The 17,810-nt window shown below is 39.8% G+C and overlaps 1 protein-coding gene across 1 annotated transcript in view; it reads right to left on the reverse strand.

Moving 5' to 3' along the window:
• The window catches only part of TRIO (trio Rho guanine nucleotide exchange factor), a 261,915-nt gene that overhangs the window by 148,028 nt on the left and 96,077 nt on the right, over positions 1-17,810 (reverse strand). Inside the window, exons 7-9 of the mRNA XM_086608471.1 lie at positions 13,487-13,678; positions 9,999-10,130; positions 4,593-4,823 (exon numbers count right to left, since the gene is read on the reverse strand). Coding sequence (XP_086464597.1) covers positions 4,593-4,823; positions 9,999-10,130; positions 13,487-13,678 — 555 coding nt within the window. The remainder of the gene's footprint in view (positions 1-4,592; positions 4,824-9,998; positions 10,131-13,486; positions 13,679-17,810) is intronic.

Below are 17,810 nucleotides of genomic sequence, written 5' to 3' on the forward strand. Positions count from 1 at the left end.
CTAATCTGTCTTGCAAGTCATCAGGAGTGTTTTTCAGGCCCCAAAACTTCCATTGTACAAGCATCAGCAGCATCACTCTACCAGAAACATTATCGTTACATTTAGTTTTGACCTTTCATGGCCTAGCAGCACAAAACTCAACGTTGCTATTGCAAGTCTGCTTTACTGCTTCATATCAGACTCGTCAGAGCCACCTCCATTCCTTAGGTGAAAGGCTGGTGTATATTATCCACTTGGTAAGCTTGTTAATCCTTATACATAAAATTGTACTGTTATTAGCATGTTTTACATTAGAAGGGCCATTTTCAACAATTAAATGCAACAGCCAATGACTGATTATTTTTTTTTTTTTTAATCAAAATAACCACCCTCTTTTTCAGTGTTAATGTACAATCCAGGAACTAGACCTCCTGGCTTGACTCTGCTACCTAAGGTCAAATTCAGAATTCCGTTCAGTTTAAGATTGTCGTAGGTTTTCACATGTTAAATTTCAGATTTGGTGCAATTCACATCTTACCTATTATTTTTGATATTTCATGTGCTACTTTCCTTACTACTTGCTCCAAGAAATTAGCAGGTGATTCTTGGTGTACACAGCTAGCACCATAGTGTTTCTGTTGATTCGGAAAGCTCCACTAGAAACACTTTCCCAATACTGAACATACAAGGGAAGCAAAAAAAATCAACCAGTTTTCTAAGGGGGAAGTAACACAAAATGAAGTACCAGCTCAACACAGCCAACCTCCTCCTTGAACTCAGCTCTGTCACTCACTTAACACTTCCATGAACTGATTTACTTCATTAATCCAACAGAAAACTACGCCAGCAGAGGGAAGAGGAGGAAATGACAGACTCATGCTGAAGGATAGTTATAGATTCACTTACAATGCACTTGGTTGCTTGCCACTTTGTGCGATTTAACTATAAACAATGGAAGCGAGCTGCACTTAGTTTATTTTGACACCAAAAAAGGAAACATTTAACTTTACTGACAATAATTTTAAAAGGTTTTTGTGCTAGTTTCTAAATCATGCTAGATCATCTTAATTGAATTTTTTTTTCAAGGTTTGAACAAAGTCTAAGAAGCCTGAGAGAATGTGCAAATGAAAACTAAGGTATTTAGGAAAGTTGCTTTGGAGCTCTACATAAACCATTCCAGAATTTTCTTGGATATAGATTTAACCAATGCCTCAAAACTGAGTGATTTCATGCACTGAATGGTGTCAATGATTATCCAATTGAAGAGCTAACAGTTCTCAGATAAATTAGATAATCTGATAAGGTTGTTTTGGGTTTGTTTTGCAAGAAAAAATAATCTTTACTATTCAAGAACACTTTTTTCCCCCGACAGATTTTCAAAGCCGAGGGAGCTACACTCTGTCAAAGCAGGGCTATTCCAGGGAAATACCATTGTGTGTTTGCCATTATCTTTAAGTCATCTGCTCCCAGCTATTAGATTAATTTGTCTGGTATTGATGTTGAATCATCATTGTCTTTCTGCACAATCTGCATTAAAATGCAAGTATGAAAAGTTGTATTATGAAACGGCACATTAACCACTATTCGCACTGTGATTCACAAGGCAGTGCCCAAAATACACCAATATCTGAAAGTTAAGTTCAAGTAAGATAACTTCCACATGCAACATTTCAGAAGCCTCCAACGTGGATGTTAGTGGCCATTACAAGGATAAACCAAAGGACAATCCAGTCTCTGGCAGTGATAACTACTGGGCATTAAGAGAAGGGCTTAGGAACATGGCAAGCAGGAGCTGCATCTCTCTACATAAGATCTAGTTTGAAAATCTGAAGTGGTTGATAAAGATGCGCATTAGCACCAAAGGGGCCATAGCTTCAAATTGTGAAAGAAGTTTCTCCAACCAGTAGGTACAGCATGTACATAATAATGGGCCTAAGTGGATTAACCCTCTTGAGCCAATTAGTTCATTCTGAAAACTTCTGGTATATTCACAATCTACATGCATGATTTGGATAACAGCTTCTCAACACTGGAAGCTATAAAAAGAGATAAAGATGCCTACTTCATTGTTTTCAAATCTGTGACTATTTGACATTAAATGCACCAGTTCCAAGGGCTGACAGGTCTCATACAGAGAATGAAAATCCAGCTTCTTGCTGAAGAACCTGATGTGACGGTGACTCTACAATGACTTGAGTGTAATGAAGGTTATTTGTCAACTTCAAAGAACAAAGTCTCAGAGTTAACTCCTCCACTCCAAGAGCTGTGACTTAGGAAGGAGCAGAAAACGAGAATTTCCTACAAGCATTTTACGACTCCCAAGATAATAAAGGCAAAGAGTAGGAACAGCACAGACTATCAGCAGCATTTAATGAACACGTTCCCCCAGGAAATAAACTGCCTGCAGCCTGGCCTACAGGCCTGAAACTGGAATTAGGTATCTGGCAAATAAACTCAGGAGATCACTCGGCCTAGGTTGCCTGAGTAGGTCCTACTTGAATTGAATTCAAACTGGAGGAGATGGTTCCAGGATCCAATCCACACTTGTTGGCACTAAGATACCACTGAGAGGACCTACATTTTCCCTATGAGAAGCAAACCACACTTAATTTCAGTTTCTGAAGATTCCTTATGAAGCCTTTTAAGTTTAAGAGGCTATTCATTTGTGGACTGTCTCTCATCGGTTTTGACAAGTGCCGTTCACTGACTACTCATGCAAGTACCAGCACTAGACCCTCCTGACTACCTACAATTATGTAGTAAACTTAATGAAGAATCTCTAGTATTTATACAACGGCATTATAGTGTTTTCAGTTTGGTTCTCTATGGCCTTCCTGACTGTTCATAACATTGACTCTGCTTTCTTTTATTTTTTCTGTCAGCTAACATCTTTCATGTCTTTCTGCATCCCTTGTCACATCCGGTTGTTGAGAAGTTGGATAACTGCCTGCCTTTCAACGTATGTCTTTCTTTACATCAAAAATTAAGTGAAAATGTTTTAATAATTTTACACTTAATTTACTGCTTATTTTTAAAGTTGTTTTCTTTAACTTACAGGAAGAGATAGGTACTGTGAATAGAAGAAAGCTGAGCTGACAAGATTGCTCACTCTCCCCACCATCTGCCTGAACCAAGTACCTTTTTCAACTACTGTAAATGACAGAAAACAGTTTATTTCACTCCCAACTGCTCACATCCAGCATCTTCTTGAAGCAGGTAAATACAAGAAATTCGGCTTATCATACAACAGTTTGGGTTGGAAGGGACCTCAAAGATCATCTAGTTCCAACCCTTCTGCCATGGGCAGGGACATCCTCCACTACACCAGGTTGCTCAAAGCCTCATCCAACCTGGCCTTGAACACCTCCAGGGATGAGGCATCTACAACTTCTCTGGGCAACCTGTTCCAGTGCCTCACCATCCTTGGAGTGAAGAATTTCTTCCTTATATCTAATCCAAATCTGCCCTCTTTCAGTTCAAAGCCATTATCCCTTGCCCTATCACTACACACCCTTGCAAAAAGTCCCTCTCCAGCTTTCTTGTTGGCCCCCTTTAAGTACTGGAGGGCTGCTAGAAGGTGTCCGGGAGCCTTCTCTTCTCCAGGCTGAACAACCCCAACTCTCTCAGCCTGTCTTCCCAGAAGAGGTGCTCCAGCCCTCGGATCATCTTCGTGGCTCTCCTCTGAACCTGCTCCAACAGCTCCACACGAAAGAAACAAAATTAGTTTAACCAGAACGTACAACTGGCTATCTAAAAACCCCATTTGGAAGTTCCGGATTTGTGAACACCTTCACGCTGAAATGAAAGAACATGATCAGCAAATACCGGCCGTCTTTATGTTTTAATGAAGATAAGCTAGTAAGGGATAAATTACTAATGTCTCTGTCAATTGCAGCCTAAGGCGAACATTTTCTGTTTATTAAAAATCTATCACCAAAGGAATTCTGTACAGCTTTACCTTTTTAAGCTAAAATCATGTCAGAGATATTAATGCTTTTTCTTAACTACTAACTTTTATGGATGTCTTCACAATAATAAAAACATGGCAGGTAGTAAACATTAATTAAAGAACAGCATCATTGTCAGAAAGTAATATTATCTGTAATTTTTATACCTCTTTAGTGTACTGCTCTCAGGTTTTAAAGAAACCTGATTAAGTCAATTAAGTATCACTGAGGATTTGAAACTAAACGTTTATTACAGAATCACAGCGTTAATTTTTCGCATGCTACTCCTACAAGTCTTTCTGACACTTCGAGCCCAGAATTTTACACAGAATTTGAACATCAGCTTCCAGCACAAGCACAGAATAGCCATTAATAATAAAAATACTTTTCATTCTATCTGACTTGAAGTAAATAAAGAAATTACTTTAAAAAAAGAAAAAAACTGAAGTAGAGCTAACTTGCAAATATAATTTCTACCCATAACAGCCAATATACTCTGATAACACAAAGAACTTGCAATCAGCCAGCCAATCCAATGCAACTATTCAATTGTTGATTGAAAGAACACCAGGTTTATCAATCAAAACTCACCTGTCAATGCAACCAGCTTCAAATCACAGGCTGACAAACTACAAAGGCACTTAGACAACATGAAATAAAACCTACCTGTTGAACATCCTGTTGAAAAACACATAGCTGAAGCCGCTGGTGCAAGCGGACCTTTCGATGCTGCCAAATATTTTCCAGTTGGCGCTGGTGGTGAAGTACTTCATGGATGACATCCAGAACATGATGAACTGCTTTTGAGTAGTTGGCAGAAGCGGTGAGAGAATCGGAACTCCCAGGAGTCAAAGGTCTCTGAAGTTTGTCAAGCAGTGACTTTCCATCTTGGCTCACCTGACCACCAGAAAGCATGAAGAATTACTTGTCTTGTCAAAAGCCTGCTATACTATTATTTCATTCCCCACCTCCTGTCCCCATTTTAGATGTCTTTGAGAACTCAGGGAGCAGTGATGAAGATTTTTTTTTTATTCTAGCCACGATTACATGTAATTGTTATATAAAAAAAGTATATTCTCCCTTTATGTAAGACAATTTTAAGTAGCAGCACTCTTAAATAACAGCCTGTCTTCCAATTTTTCGATTACCTTAAGAGTGCTTTTCCCTTAAGGTGAGTTCTTTTTTTCAACAGGTCAAGTCTAACTTAAAAGAAATACTGTTCTGCTCTTTCTCTAGTCAAAGCACCTAAAATTAAGCATTTGTCCAGAATTATCCTTCCAGAAGCATCTCTCTCTTTTTATTTGCTGTAAAAGCAAACCAGGAGGTTACTTTCTATAGGTTAATATTAATTTGATGAATACTTTTAGACCAACATATATAAATTAGGGTATGATTTGATCTGACACAATATACAGCTTTTAAATTGTTACTGTTACTGGTAAACCAAAGGCACACTGTTGTTTTGGCAAACTTAAACCTGATTAAATCACTTAAAATCTTTCCATGCAGCACAGAAAGGTACTCTTTTCCAAAATGTGTTAAACTATTGATGCTGACAAGAAACATTAGTCATTTCTAATTGTTGTCTTCTCTGATTCAAATCACAGCAAAAATATTCGGATTTACCTTGCATGTTAATTAAACAGCAATAATCCTATTTTATCTGGTCACTATTAATGTTTAGCACTTGCCAAGGCTGTTGAAAGCACTTTTCATTGGTGTTTAACTATGCTGTCACTTTTATCATGAAGCTCAGAGAACTGTTACAATTCATCTCCGTAAAGAACTTTTCTAATTGCCCATCTCACAGGCAGGAAAAATTCATCCAAAACCACAAGACTGGAGTGTAAATAATAGTCTGAATCCATCAAATCAACACCATGTCAGAAACAGAAAAATTGTCAAGGCCTTCCCCCAGCGGCTACTTTCAACAATTTTCACTAAATCTAGGAATATTTAAAATTTGCTATCCAGTAGTCAAATAGATCCAAATGAAATTTTTCTTCTAATAAATAGTTTACACGTGAATTTCTTTTTCAGTTCTAATTTAAGCTTTTTCATTTTAGCAATAAATATCAACACAGAGAAGGAAGCTCACTTTTGGAAAAGTAGCTCCCATAAAGTCAAGTCAGGCAGAAAAAGAGTAGAGTCCATAGTAGTTATTACAATGATGATTTTTTTTCTTGTCTGTATCCAAAGCAATTATCTACTACAAGTCTTTCAAATACTTCAAGATAACGGACTTCAATTATCTATCCGGAGTCCATAAAATTTAGAGGGGAAAAAAATTAATTGTGACAGCCCCTTGAAGTGATTACTTTATTAGCTTTACAAACAAGCTATTATGCACATTTCCTCTTCGGAGTTAACAGACTAAAGTCTTCTTCCTTCCCAGTACATGACTGCCTTAAGATTTCAGTGAGATACATAACTTCATTTATATATATAACTTCATTTAAGGCACAGCTATTGGATTTTCAAGCACACCAGTTATCTAAGCTTTTAAGCTAGTAACTAACTTTTCTAGTAATATACAGTAATTATCCTCAGTAAAATCAGACTGTCTAGTCTTAAAAGCATTTACTCTCTTAAAATGTACTGTCTTCTACTTTGGAACCAAGTCATGTTGTCAAGACATTGTAATCTAAAATGAATGACAAAGTGTTGCAATTTCCACAGTGTTCCTCTCTCTCCCCACACCGTTCATTCATCACAAAATGAAAGGAGCTCCGTGCTGTAACAGAAATGAAGTCATACATCTAATAATGATAAGCAATGGTTCTGTAATATCTTTACACAGAAAGACAACTCCATCAATCTTCAAGAAGGAATGCATGTTTAAATAAGGCAAAATAAAACCTTCTATCCAGATGAGGAACACAACTTGTACACACACATACCACTATTATTTCTGCACCAATTCCGGTAGCTAAAGACAAAGCTATTGTTTTTCTAGCGGGGGAAAAAGTAATGACCTGAAATTAAAAGAAAGGCAGATAACATTTTTTTTTTTGGAGCAGTACCAATGAAGATTTTGTTAAAATCTACAGCTATCCTTAAGTCAAAAACTACAGCTTTGAAATCCTAAATAAATTTTCAAGGTATTTGCCAGAGCAATCCTATAATTTACCTACGTAATTTATTTTCATTGTGCATCACCAGGAAGCAAACACTATTTAACATGGTAATCCACAGTACTTATTTACACTTAACAGCAGGCTCTAATCCAGTCACATCCCTGACGAAAAAAAAACACAAAAACCCCACAATCCAAACCAAACAAAACCAAACCAAAAAATCCCATTGTTTTAACTTCAATGCCTTATCATCATTATTCCAGGCTGCCCTCGCCTTCTTTTTCCTTGCTGTATTCTGATGGAGCATGCACCCCAGATTGCCTCTCTTCACATAAATCCACTACAAACGTGCTATGTCTCTGTCCCTTGTTTTACAAAAGGATCCTGCCAATGAAGAGAGGTTATAATGAAGAAAATAAATCTTCCTAAAAAACATGTTCTCAAGAACGATTAAGAACAGGTATGTACAGTAAGATCACAAGTTTTACCACCAAAAGCGTGCTCTAGTATGTCATTGGATCAGTTGCCATAGTAAGGTGGCATATATCAGGAATGAGGATATCAGTGTGTATTTTCATAGAATCATAGAAGGGTTTGGGTTAGAAGGGACCTCAAAGATTGTCTAGTATCAATCCCCCTGCCATGGGCAGGGACACCCTCCACTACACCAGGTTGCTCAACACCTCATCCAACCTGGTCTTGAACACCTCCAGGGATGAGGCATCCACAACTTCTCTGGGCAACCTGTTCCAGTGCCTCACTGCCCTCAATGTAAAAATTTTTTTCCTTATCTCTAATCTAAATCTGCCCTCTTTCAGTTTAAAGCCATTGCCCCTTGCCCTATCACTATATGCCCTTGTAAAAAGTCCCTCTCCAGCTTTCCTGTAGGCCCCCTTTAAGTACTGGAAGGCTGCAGTAAGATCATCCTGGAGCCGCCTCTTCTCCAGGCTGAACAGCCCCAACTCTCTCAGCCTGTCTTCATACACAGAACAACTCATATGAACTCTGGACATCTGGCTCATGGTAGTAAAGTTTATGCAGCCCCTAAGATGGCAGGTATTCAAAAAATCCAGTTTTGATATACTAACAATAGGGCTGATCATCAGTGCTAATCTTACCCTCCTTTACTGCTACATGAAATGTGATCAGACTTATGACTCAGTTGCCTATAAATAGAGTTGGTGAATAAGAAAGTAGTTATATCTTTAATGTAATGTATAAATAACAATCATTATTTCAATCCCACATGACGCCGTTTTAAAAGAAGGCACAAGCTGTGGCCTAAGCTATACTGTGTCCACTGATCATTTTATACCATGACTTAATCAAACGCGTACTTTTATGCAACTTTCATGAGAACAGAAACTACTGTGTTTAATCCAGAAAAACATCAATTCAATTTAACAGCAAAAACAGTTTTACCCTGTGATGAGAACAACCCTGGAAAAAGAAAGCAAGAAAAGTTCAACACAGAAAATACCTGTTAGCTAATAGTGAAGTCAAAACCCATTTGACTTCTCACTTCAGATAACTAAAGCACATGAGAGAACTCAATATTTGAAGAAAAACAATAGATACTTTAGTCATCACTTTCTAGGTCATCTTCAGAATAGGCATTTTATCTGAAGTTGTAAATACATCTGTTAGAAATACTAAGAAATACTATTACTTCATTATGTGCAGAATCCAAGATTAGAGCAGCAGCATAGGATATGCTAATCTTACGAATGCTGACTACGTCGGTATGCTGGCTCATTTAAGTGTCTTTGAGGTTGGCAAAGATAAGTATATAGCTTCCGGCTTGTCAAGTGACGTCTTTTGATGGTTAAGTAATTTTTGCAAGGCAATTTCAGAGGTGGATTTTCAAAACACACTTAAAGCGATCCATGCCAACAGAATACCTTCCCAAAGAATATCCAGTCAGCCTCCCTTCAAGTAAATGTTTAAATTATAGTATCATACTGCTACTAAAAGGTAGTGTCGTGGGTTAGGCTGCTCCGGCAACCAAACCCTACACAGTTGCTCACTCCTCCACCCCAGGGATGAGGGAGAGAATCAAAGAAGAAAAAGAAAAGAGACTCGTGGGTTGAGATAAGAACAATTTACTACTACTGCTACCAATATATATATGTGTATGGATAGGTACAAGGATAAACATATACAAATGAGTGATGTACAGTGTAATTGCTCACCACCCCTTGACCGAGGCCCGTCTCGTTACGAAGCTGCAATCCCGAAACGGATAAATCCCGACACCGCAATCCTGGATGAATGGGAGGCCCCGAGACAGAGCGCAAGAGAGAGAGAAAGCACTCCGAGAGTTCGAAAGTGAGAGTCCCAGAAGGGCAAAATCCCTTCTTTCTGGCTGACCCTCACTTTTATACTGGGCATGACGCTGCATGATATGGAATACTAATTGGCCAGTCTGGCCCTCAATCTTAAGTTCCACCACAAATCACAAGGGGAATTGTGGACCCCTTGTCCCGGCTATGCTCCCCCCTTATCCTGTTGTGCTCCTGCACACTGGCAAGAACCCAGCAAGCTGAAAAGTCCTTGAGACCTCAGTGTCAACTACAAACTTCAGTGCTCTATCAACATTCTTCTCAGAGCGAGCCTCTGAGTAAAACCAAAACACGAAGCTCTTCTAGCTGCTAAAAAGAAGAGCTAACTCTGTCCCAGCTAAAACCAGGACAGGTGTTAATATGCAAATGTAAATTAAAACATGCTTAGTACACTGCATGTGTTGTTTGTACCACACATGGTCCCATCTTGCCTTTTAAATTTCTTTCAGAAGGCTACAAGGAAGACTTAAGTAACTTAACTTTTGAACAACAGTAGCGGAGTCCAGTATACTAAATTAAAAAAGAAGCCTGGCACTTGATTTTGCAACTAATGCACTATGCAACAAGCAATGCCAGTTCATGACCCAACCTTAACATTACGTTATCAGCAATAGAGCAAATTAGCAACCTAAGGAAACAAATAAGACACTTACCTCAGAGTAAGCCAAGGTAATATGCTCATATATCCCTTGATGATGGTGGATAGCATCTTCTAAATCTTGCAGTTCTGAGGGAAGCTCCACCTCACCACAGGCTTTACACCACGAGTCCACATTGCTCATGTACTGCAACAGAGAAAAACCATTCTGCTTAATTTTGGATTCTATCAATAAGCAGACAATATACAAAACAATTGGCATCTGTGTGACAGCCACTGAAAAGGTGGGGTTTTTTTTAAGGGAAAAGCGTTTAATGTATTTCTCTCTGAACTGACCAGAGTGACGTTTGTATCAGAAGAGAAACAAATATTCAAGTCTGACTATACTTGTGCTTTCAGTTATACGGAACAGTTTGAGCCACTCACAGACAGGCAGGCTTATTTGTATGTTGACAGCTTTCAGAACCGATTAAACTGTTGGCAATACCGATGCTTCAAGTTTACCCTTCCTCCTTTGCTTGACTTTGCAGCTAAGAAAAAGTTTACTCACCCCGCACCTATCATTGCAGGTGCATGAAAGCCAATTAAGGTCTTGACTACATGAAAACGTAAAACATGCTACAACTTTCAAGCCCAGATCCTCAGCTCTTACCCCTCAACTCCCTGTGCAGATACTCATGGTATCATCGGGTATCACCTCACCTTTTTTCAACCTTCAGAGAAAACCAAGTTACTTTGCATTTGTGTGCACATGCACACACACAGAAACTACTAACAGTGAACTGTTCACTGAAACACTCCACAGTTGTCTTTTGCTGGAAAGACATCATCAAGGAGGCAAGGCAGTGTTAGAGCACAGCATATTCGCACGAACTTCTACACGCAGAGAAGCACTAAATCCATTTGGCAAGCTACTAAAGCAGCAAGCATGTAATGGATTTACAAGTTAAATGGGGGTCTCTTAGGACTAGCACTGAACTTTGGGCACATGGCTATGTCAGCATAGCTGCTCAAGTCAAGCCTTTCAGGGGAAATGGAGGGTACTGCAACAGAATCCCTTCTGCAGATAATTTAAGTTATCTTCGAAGCTTAAGCTGTCTTGACAGACAAGAAACTGCCAGCATAGCTGTATGCACAGCAGAAGTTTTGTCAACTTATTTTTGACAGCTAGGGGGCATGAATTTTATACCTTCATTATGCTAGGAAGGGAAAGGGGAAAAAAGAATCTGTTTTTCTAAGAGTTTTCACAGCTGTTAAACTTAGTACAGCTGAGCACATGTGCTATCTGTAAACTAAATTTGTCCTCTATTCACTTCAAGTTCAAGTCTCGACAGTTTTAAAAGACCAAGCTGTTTCTCTCATCTCACGTATCTTAATACCTGGAGCACATGTAGTCTTTTGAGGAAAACATAATCCACGGGCCATTTTTGATATTCTATTATTGTCTGAAAGCAAGGAGGAAGGGTGATACAGCGCTTAACTCTAAGATACTTATTTAATTCTCATTTCATCAAGGGACAAATTTAAAAATCTCTAACGTTAAGCACTGAACATTAAAAGAAGCTCCATCTGGAACCACAGAGCTACACCTCTTGCATCAGTCAGCAGGCATTGATGGCTTGGTGCAGTCTTCACCATGTCTGACAGCAGGCAGCAACACCTACCTGTCACTTGCAAGGCAACACATGCATTCAAGAAGGGCGTGTTATGTCTTTGGCTGCTTATTTTTTAATCATCTTTTTATGTAGGTCAAGCATCACCAGTCTCTAAAGAGGTCACTCCTCTCATTCCAAATCCTCTTTCCTTGACTCACTCCCCACTGCTAATGAAACAGCTAATATATCACAGCCAGGTATTTTAGAAAGCAACTACGACAGCCCATCACAGTTAATCATAAAATGAAAACTGCAGAAGGAGCAATTAAAGAGTAAGTAAATGAATAGCAGCAGATGCTGCACTATTTTCTCTCATTTTTCTCTTTTCTCCTGTTTACACTTATGCTTAGTGCTGAAGAGGGTAAAACCGACCCTTACCACATCTGCCCAGCACACAAACACAAAATTTACTCCTCTGACTTCTGATGAACATCATTTTTTTTATGAAAAAGGACAGCACTTTAGTCAGGGTATATCTATCTGTTCACGTTTCATCATCTTTCTCCTAAGTGTATGGCTGACAGTGCTTAAATGCAAACCTGAATAACTCAAGTAATTAGAAAAGCATCAACACTGATAAGGCACCACACTACATCTAACGAATGCTTCAAGCTGGTTGGTGACTTTTACACCAGAAACCAATTCCTTCCTCTCCCTCTTATGTGGCTTTTCTGCAAAACCTGCTAAAAACACCTATTATAGTGGCATCAGTTTATATAGTTCACCTTAGTCTGTCTAAGGACAGTTAAATCAATGTCACCACTAACATAATCAAAAGCAACATGCCTTTGCATCTTAATAGGCTCACATTTCCAACTTCAGAAATGTCCAGAAATTAAATAACTGTGTAGTAGAAATCAAGAAAAAAGGGTCTTTATTATAAAGTGCGCTGCTTCTCTCTAATTCTGCAGTTATCAGCTCCCAAGTGATTCCTTCATTTATTCCAAATTAAAGTTATATCAGACATGAGGCATTTTCTTGGATCCAATTTAGCAAGGCAAATGGAAAGAAAAGTATCTACAGCAGCCATACAGCACACCAGAGCTTCAGTCAGCCATAATCATCCAAGAACCTCTGCTCTCCAAACTCACCAGAGAAGTACAGAGCAGACAGTCTATAATATCAGTGGGTGACTCAACAGCACAGGCATAGCAGCTCCTTCAGAACTGAACTCCCTTGAGGGGGAAACATGCTTCCGCCATCAAGACTATTAACTTGGGGATATTTATTCCTATTTCCCCTACATATACCACTTCTCTGGCAGCTACACATGGTTAATGACTTAATTAAAATAATTGGTGTAGGCCTAAAGCTAACATTTTTGTTCAATATAGGAGGAATCTCTTTTGGGATACTAAGTAAACATCTCCCACTACAATTTCAGATTCAGAAGACAGTTAATTAACTTCTCAACTTCCAGGCCAGTTCAGCTTATTTTTCTATAAGCAATTACTACGAGTTAAATCTTGACACTGAAGGGGTGGAGCGGCGAGAACAACAGAACGTGTGAATAATTTCTGGAGGTAGGAAAGGTATTATACTGATACTGACTACACTGAATTTTGTCGTTTCCTTCTTTCAACTTAAAAGCTTCATATAATTAATTATTTCTGTCCACTTCATTTTGATAGATATATCTGTTTTGGCTAAGTTTTATCTTGCCTTGATACGGGCAAAGCATTTTGTGAAGAATACAGGGGCAGTGGGCTGGCCTGAGGAGAACAAGTTTTTGTTTGAAAATCAGCTGAAATCAGTAGAAATGAACGCTCTGGCTTTCTTGCTGACCTTTTCAATCCCTCTCTTGTCCTTCTGTCTAAATCAAAAGCAAACACTACAACTCAGCATTTCAGCATGGAAACTTTTGTTGGTACCGTCCCCATTCACTAACCTGTTCAGCTTTCTGATGGAAGATGGAGGACATATCCAGTAACGTGCTACGTTCATCCAAGGCTGCAGCAAATGCCTTCCATTCTTGCTCCAACTGACTAGCGATCTGTTTTATTTGCTGTGAAGCATAATGGCCAGACTCAACCAGGCGATTTGCTACTGACATGATGCGGTTTATGTTTACATACACATTCTACAGAAAAGAAGGGAAAAATTAGTGAAAGTTAGGAGACCACTTAAATACAGAGGTATACTACAAAATTCTTCCTTATTACAGTATTGCTTAATAAATTGGTTTTATTTGTCAAGTTTGTGCACGTCTAACTTTGGAATCTAGGTGTATAATGTAACAGCCTATCTGTATTATGGACAAGGGAGAAGAACAACTTGAAACGATCAGAGAGTCTCATGCTAACGTTAACGGTCAGCTTAAAGTCATATGATATGAAGACCTATTATTACAATGAAGAGGAAAAGCTAACCACATTTGCAATAGCCTCAGTAAGAATGTTTACAGACGTTCAAGTCAACAAGACATTCAGATACGCACAGCAGAGGCAAATCGAAGTACAATTAGCAAGGACTTGATCTATCCATGGCATGCATGTGTGAAACATCACTCTACAAATCTTTACATCAACTTTTGAAAGTATTTCTACCTTTATGTAATAAAATACTGAATTCTGTGTTCTAAGGAGTTCAACAGTTTTAGATTTTATTCTCCTGCCCCTATATTGCCTCAGAGCTAGCACTGACAACTAGACAAATAAGGTCAAAGATCAGAAAGATTCTCTAGCATACTGGCATTACTCAGTGATGGCTCTTAGTCACTCTAATTTTCTTTCCTTTTAGGGCATGTGCATTTTGGCCTGAAGTGTCTAAACTCTGTTTCTGTTCTGATTCTGTATGAACAAACAATATTTTTCAAAGGAAACAGTCAAGAGTTTCTAACTCCTGCAAAGCCAGAAACAAGAACAACTTCACCACCAAAAGGTTTCCGAGTAGCTCTTCCGTAGCTACATGTGTATAAGGCCAAGTTGACACTTCTTTCAATTGTGCTGACCCTCATACCCCTAGAATGAAGTTCTTAGAATCACAGGTTGTTGAGGCTGGAGATCATCTAGTCCAAACCTACTGCTCAAAGCAGGTTCAATCAGATCAGGTTGCTCAAGGTCATGTCCAGTGGGGTTTTGAAAATCTCTAAGGATAGAGAGACCACAATCTCTCTGGGCAACCTGTTCCAGTGTTTCTTATGATTAAATGGAATTTCTTGTATTTCAACTTGTGTCCATTACCTCTTGTTCTCTTACCACAGAGAAAAGTTTGGTTCTGTCTTCTTTACCCGCTCCCATCAGATATTTATGTTTTTATATACATAAGATTGCTCCTAAGCATTCCTTTATCCAGAGTAACCAATCCCAGCTCTCTCAGGCTCTCCTTGTACAACACAAGCATATCACACAGGTACTTTAGAGAAGAATATGGTCATGGTGACTTCCCAGAAAAGGAATGAGAGCTTTCCACATAATGCTGTCCTGTAGGCACATCCTAATTTGTGTGTGTACATTTGGAGCGACTCCAGTTCAGCCTTGTTTTGTTGACAAGGTCCCTTTTGTTCACATCACAGCAGATCCTTTGCTTGCCAACCCACTCCACTACTTCTCACTTGATTGTTGGTCCTCTTCTCTCTATTCCATCATTCTTACCCTAAAGCTCTTCTTATCAGGTTATTCAGCCTGTTGGGAAAGATACTTTTGCCCCACTTAGTTGAATAGCAATCCTTGATCCTCACAGAGAGACTGCCATGGTTGCAGAAAACAAATCTGTTGCCGGCATCTGCCTTTTAACCAGTTGCTGACCTGCACAATCCATCTACCCTCTCACCAGCAGGACTGAGAGGAGACCACCTGGCTCCCAGGCCCTTGACCATTGCTTCTGGAGGCATGTAGTCATGCTTGAGACGTTCCAGGTCACTCCTGGCAGTATCACTGGTGCTCAGATGGAGGAGTGGCAAGGGCCAATAGTCTTTCCACAGCATCCCAAATCCGAGCCCTTAGAAAGCTGCAAACTTCCATAGAGAATGAGTCAGGTTGGCAGACAGGGGTGTCTGTTCCTTGCAGAAGGGAGTCTTCCATTACTATCACTCGTCTCTTCCTTTTAGTGCTCCTGTGTAGCTCAAACTCAGATGGCACAAATGCTTTATTTGACAGCTCCTGGCTCCTCATCAGCCGTGAGGTCAGTGAACCTATGCTGTAGTTGCACATCTTCAGGTGGAGCAGAAACGTTCCTCCGAGTGCCAGAAGCCATTATCTTCCAATCTTCATCATCATGGGAGTCTCCACTTCCCAGACAGACAGGCACAGACTCTGCCTGACCCTCCTCCCTTCAGTACAGCTGTTAGTTTGGGCTCTGAAGCTGCAGAGCATTGGAAAAGATCCGGTCAATCTCTTTCTCATTATGTCAGACGCCATGCAGACTGCTGACCTCCTCCCGCAGGTCCTTTACTTGGTGACACAGATTCTTAATAACTGCACACCTCCTGTGGGCACAGAAGCCACCTCCTGCTGCCCCAGCCTTGGCAAGAGGCCACAGGTGTTCCCCACAGCCCCAGATCAGCAGAGCTGTGTCCTCCTTCTGGAGCTCCCTGTGGGTTGAGGCTCCTGATGTTACAGGGATAGCCTGTCCAGCAGTAGCTGGGGACTGTGCCCTGAGGCACATCACCACCGTTGCTGAGGACATGGATGCTGTTCCGAGCAGACATGCTGGACCCTTCTGCATGAACTGCAGCCCAAATTGCTGCGTCCATTGGCTACTTCTGTTAGCTGCACTCATTCTCACCTATATCCTAAAAATTTATGTGGGGGGCCAAGCTGCCAAAGGCTATCACACAGAACAGTTGGGAAGAAAACAATGAACATAATCAAAATCTCAACATTCTGCAGTGACATATTTTTCCCTCTTGTCCATGCAGTGCTTTCTAGGACACCAGGACACAGGCAATGCCAAGGAGCAGTCAGCTACCTGTCAGCAGCATCGCAGCCTTCCCTGATGGAGGGTTGAGGAACACAGTCCACTGAGCCAGGGGACAGAACTGACGACAACAAGCATCAGTAAAGGCCACAGCTCAACAAGTGACAGAAGAACAAAACCTGAAATTGCTGGAAAACTGTATAGTTATACTACTGTTGAGAGATTTGATGAGCAGCTTGAGCCAAAGTCTGACTATACCCCTGCCAGAGAGGTCAGGAGAGAAGCACTGGCATATGGACACCCAACACCACATAGATGCCAAGCATCTGAGGCAGAATCATTACCTGTTGGCGTCAAGCTACTGCCCAGAGTCCGACACTGACTGTCTGGAGCAAGTGTTGCAGTTCCTCCAGGCTTCACTGTGCTGACTCATCTGAGTGGTAATTGGCACAGCTCTCTATTAATTGTAAATGTATGTGTGTATGCAAGCAGGAGCACACCTGACAGCCTACACCTCAGCTGATCCACTTAATAAATTGAGCATAGCAGTGTCACGTTGGCTGTTTTTCCTTCCTGCACCATGTTACCTTTTCATTTTTTAGGTTATTCCACCTACCTATGCTCTCCTCTGAAGCACAGCTGAAGAAAACAGAACTGCTATTTCCAACAAATTTTAAAAGACTGGAGAGCATTTAGGCCTATTAAAGTATATGTACCATAAATACAAAACTACTAAATGAATCCAGAAAACTATTGCATGGTCTTTACAGTTGTATGAAAAAAAAAAAAAAAACGTGTCAAAAAGGAAAAGAATAAGAGCTATATTAGACTGCTGTTTGAACTGTTTGTGTACCATAATACAGGAATTTTCTAAATTCTGGAATGTCAGTTAGATACAAAGGGCAGGGCAACATAAACGTGAAGTTAAACAAATCAAAACTGAGCTGTGGTTAAAATGCATTCGTTTTCCCATGGAAATCTGCCTTCATAAGCGGGGAAGAATACCCTCTGTAGCAGTATGAATATGAATTAATACACTGACAGTCGAACACTTTCCAAGCTATGTATGCCACGCTCCTTTCCTCAAAAAAAGTCCTATAATAATCTTTTTTTTTTCCCCCACTACCAGATATATCTACTAAAGGTGTAAATTTCAGTATTTTAGAACACAATGACTCAGAAGAGAGATTTAGTAAAGGAGGAAAAGAATCTCAAATTGCAACTCACTGCAACTGGACAGTCTTTAACTGATCCTTGAAGGTTAACAAATTTTGTTCAGTTTTCTAAACGGAAGAACAGGCAGGTCCACTGTCGTTACTATATGACATATGCATACTTTGTGCACTGCTTGAGAA

This window comes from Tauraco erythrolophus, chromosome 3 (assembly GCF_009769465.1).
Source record: "Tauraco erythrolophus isolate bTauEry1 chromosome 3, bTauEry1.pri, whole genome shotgun sequence".
NCBI classification, from domain to species: Eukaryota; Metazoa; Chordata; class Aves; order Musophagiformes; family Musophagidae; genus Tauraco; species Tauraco erythrolophus.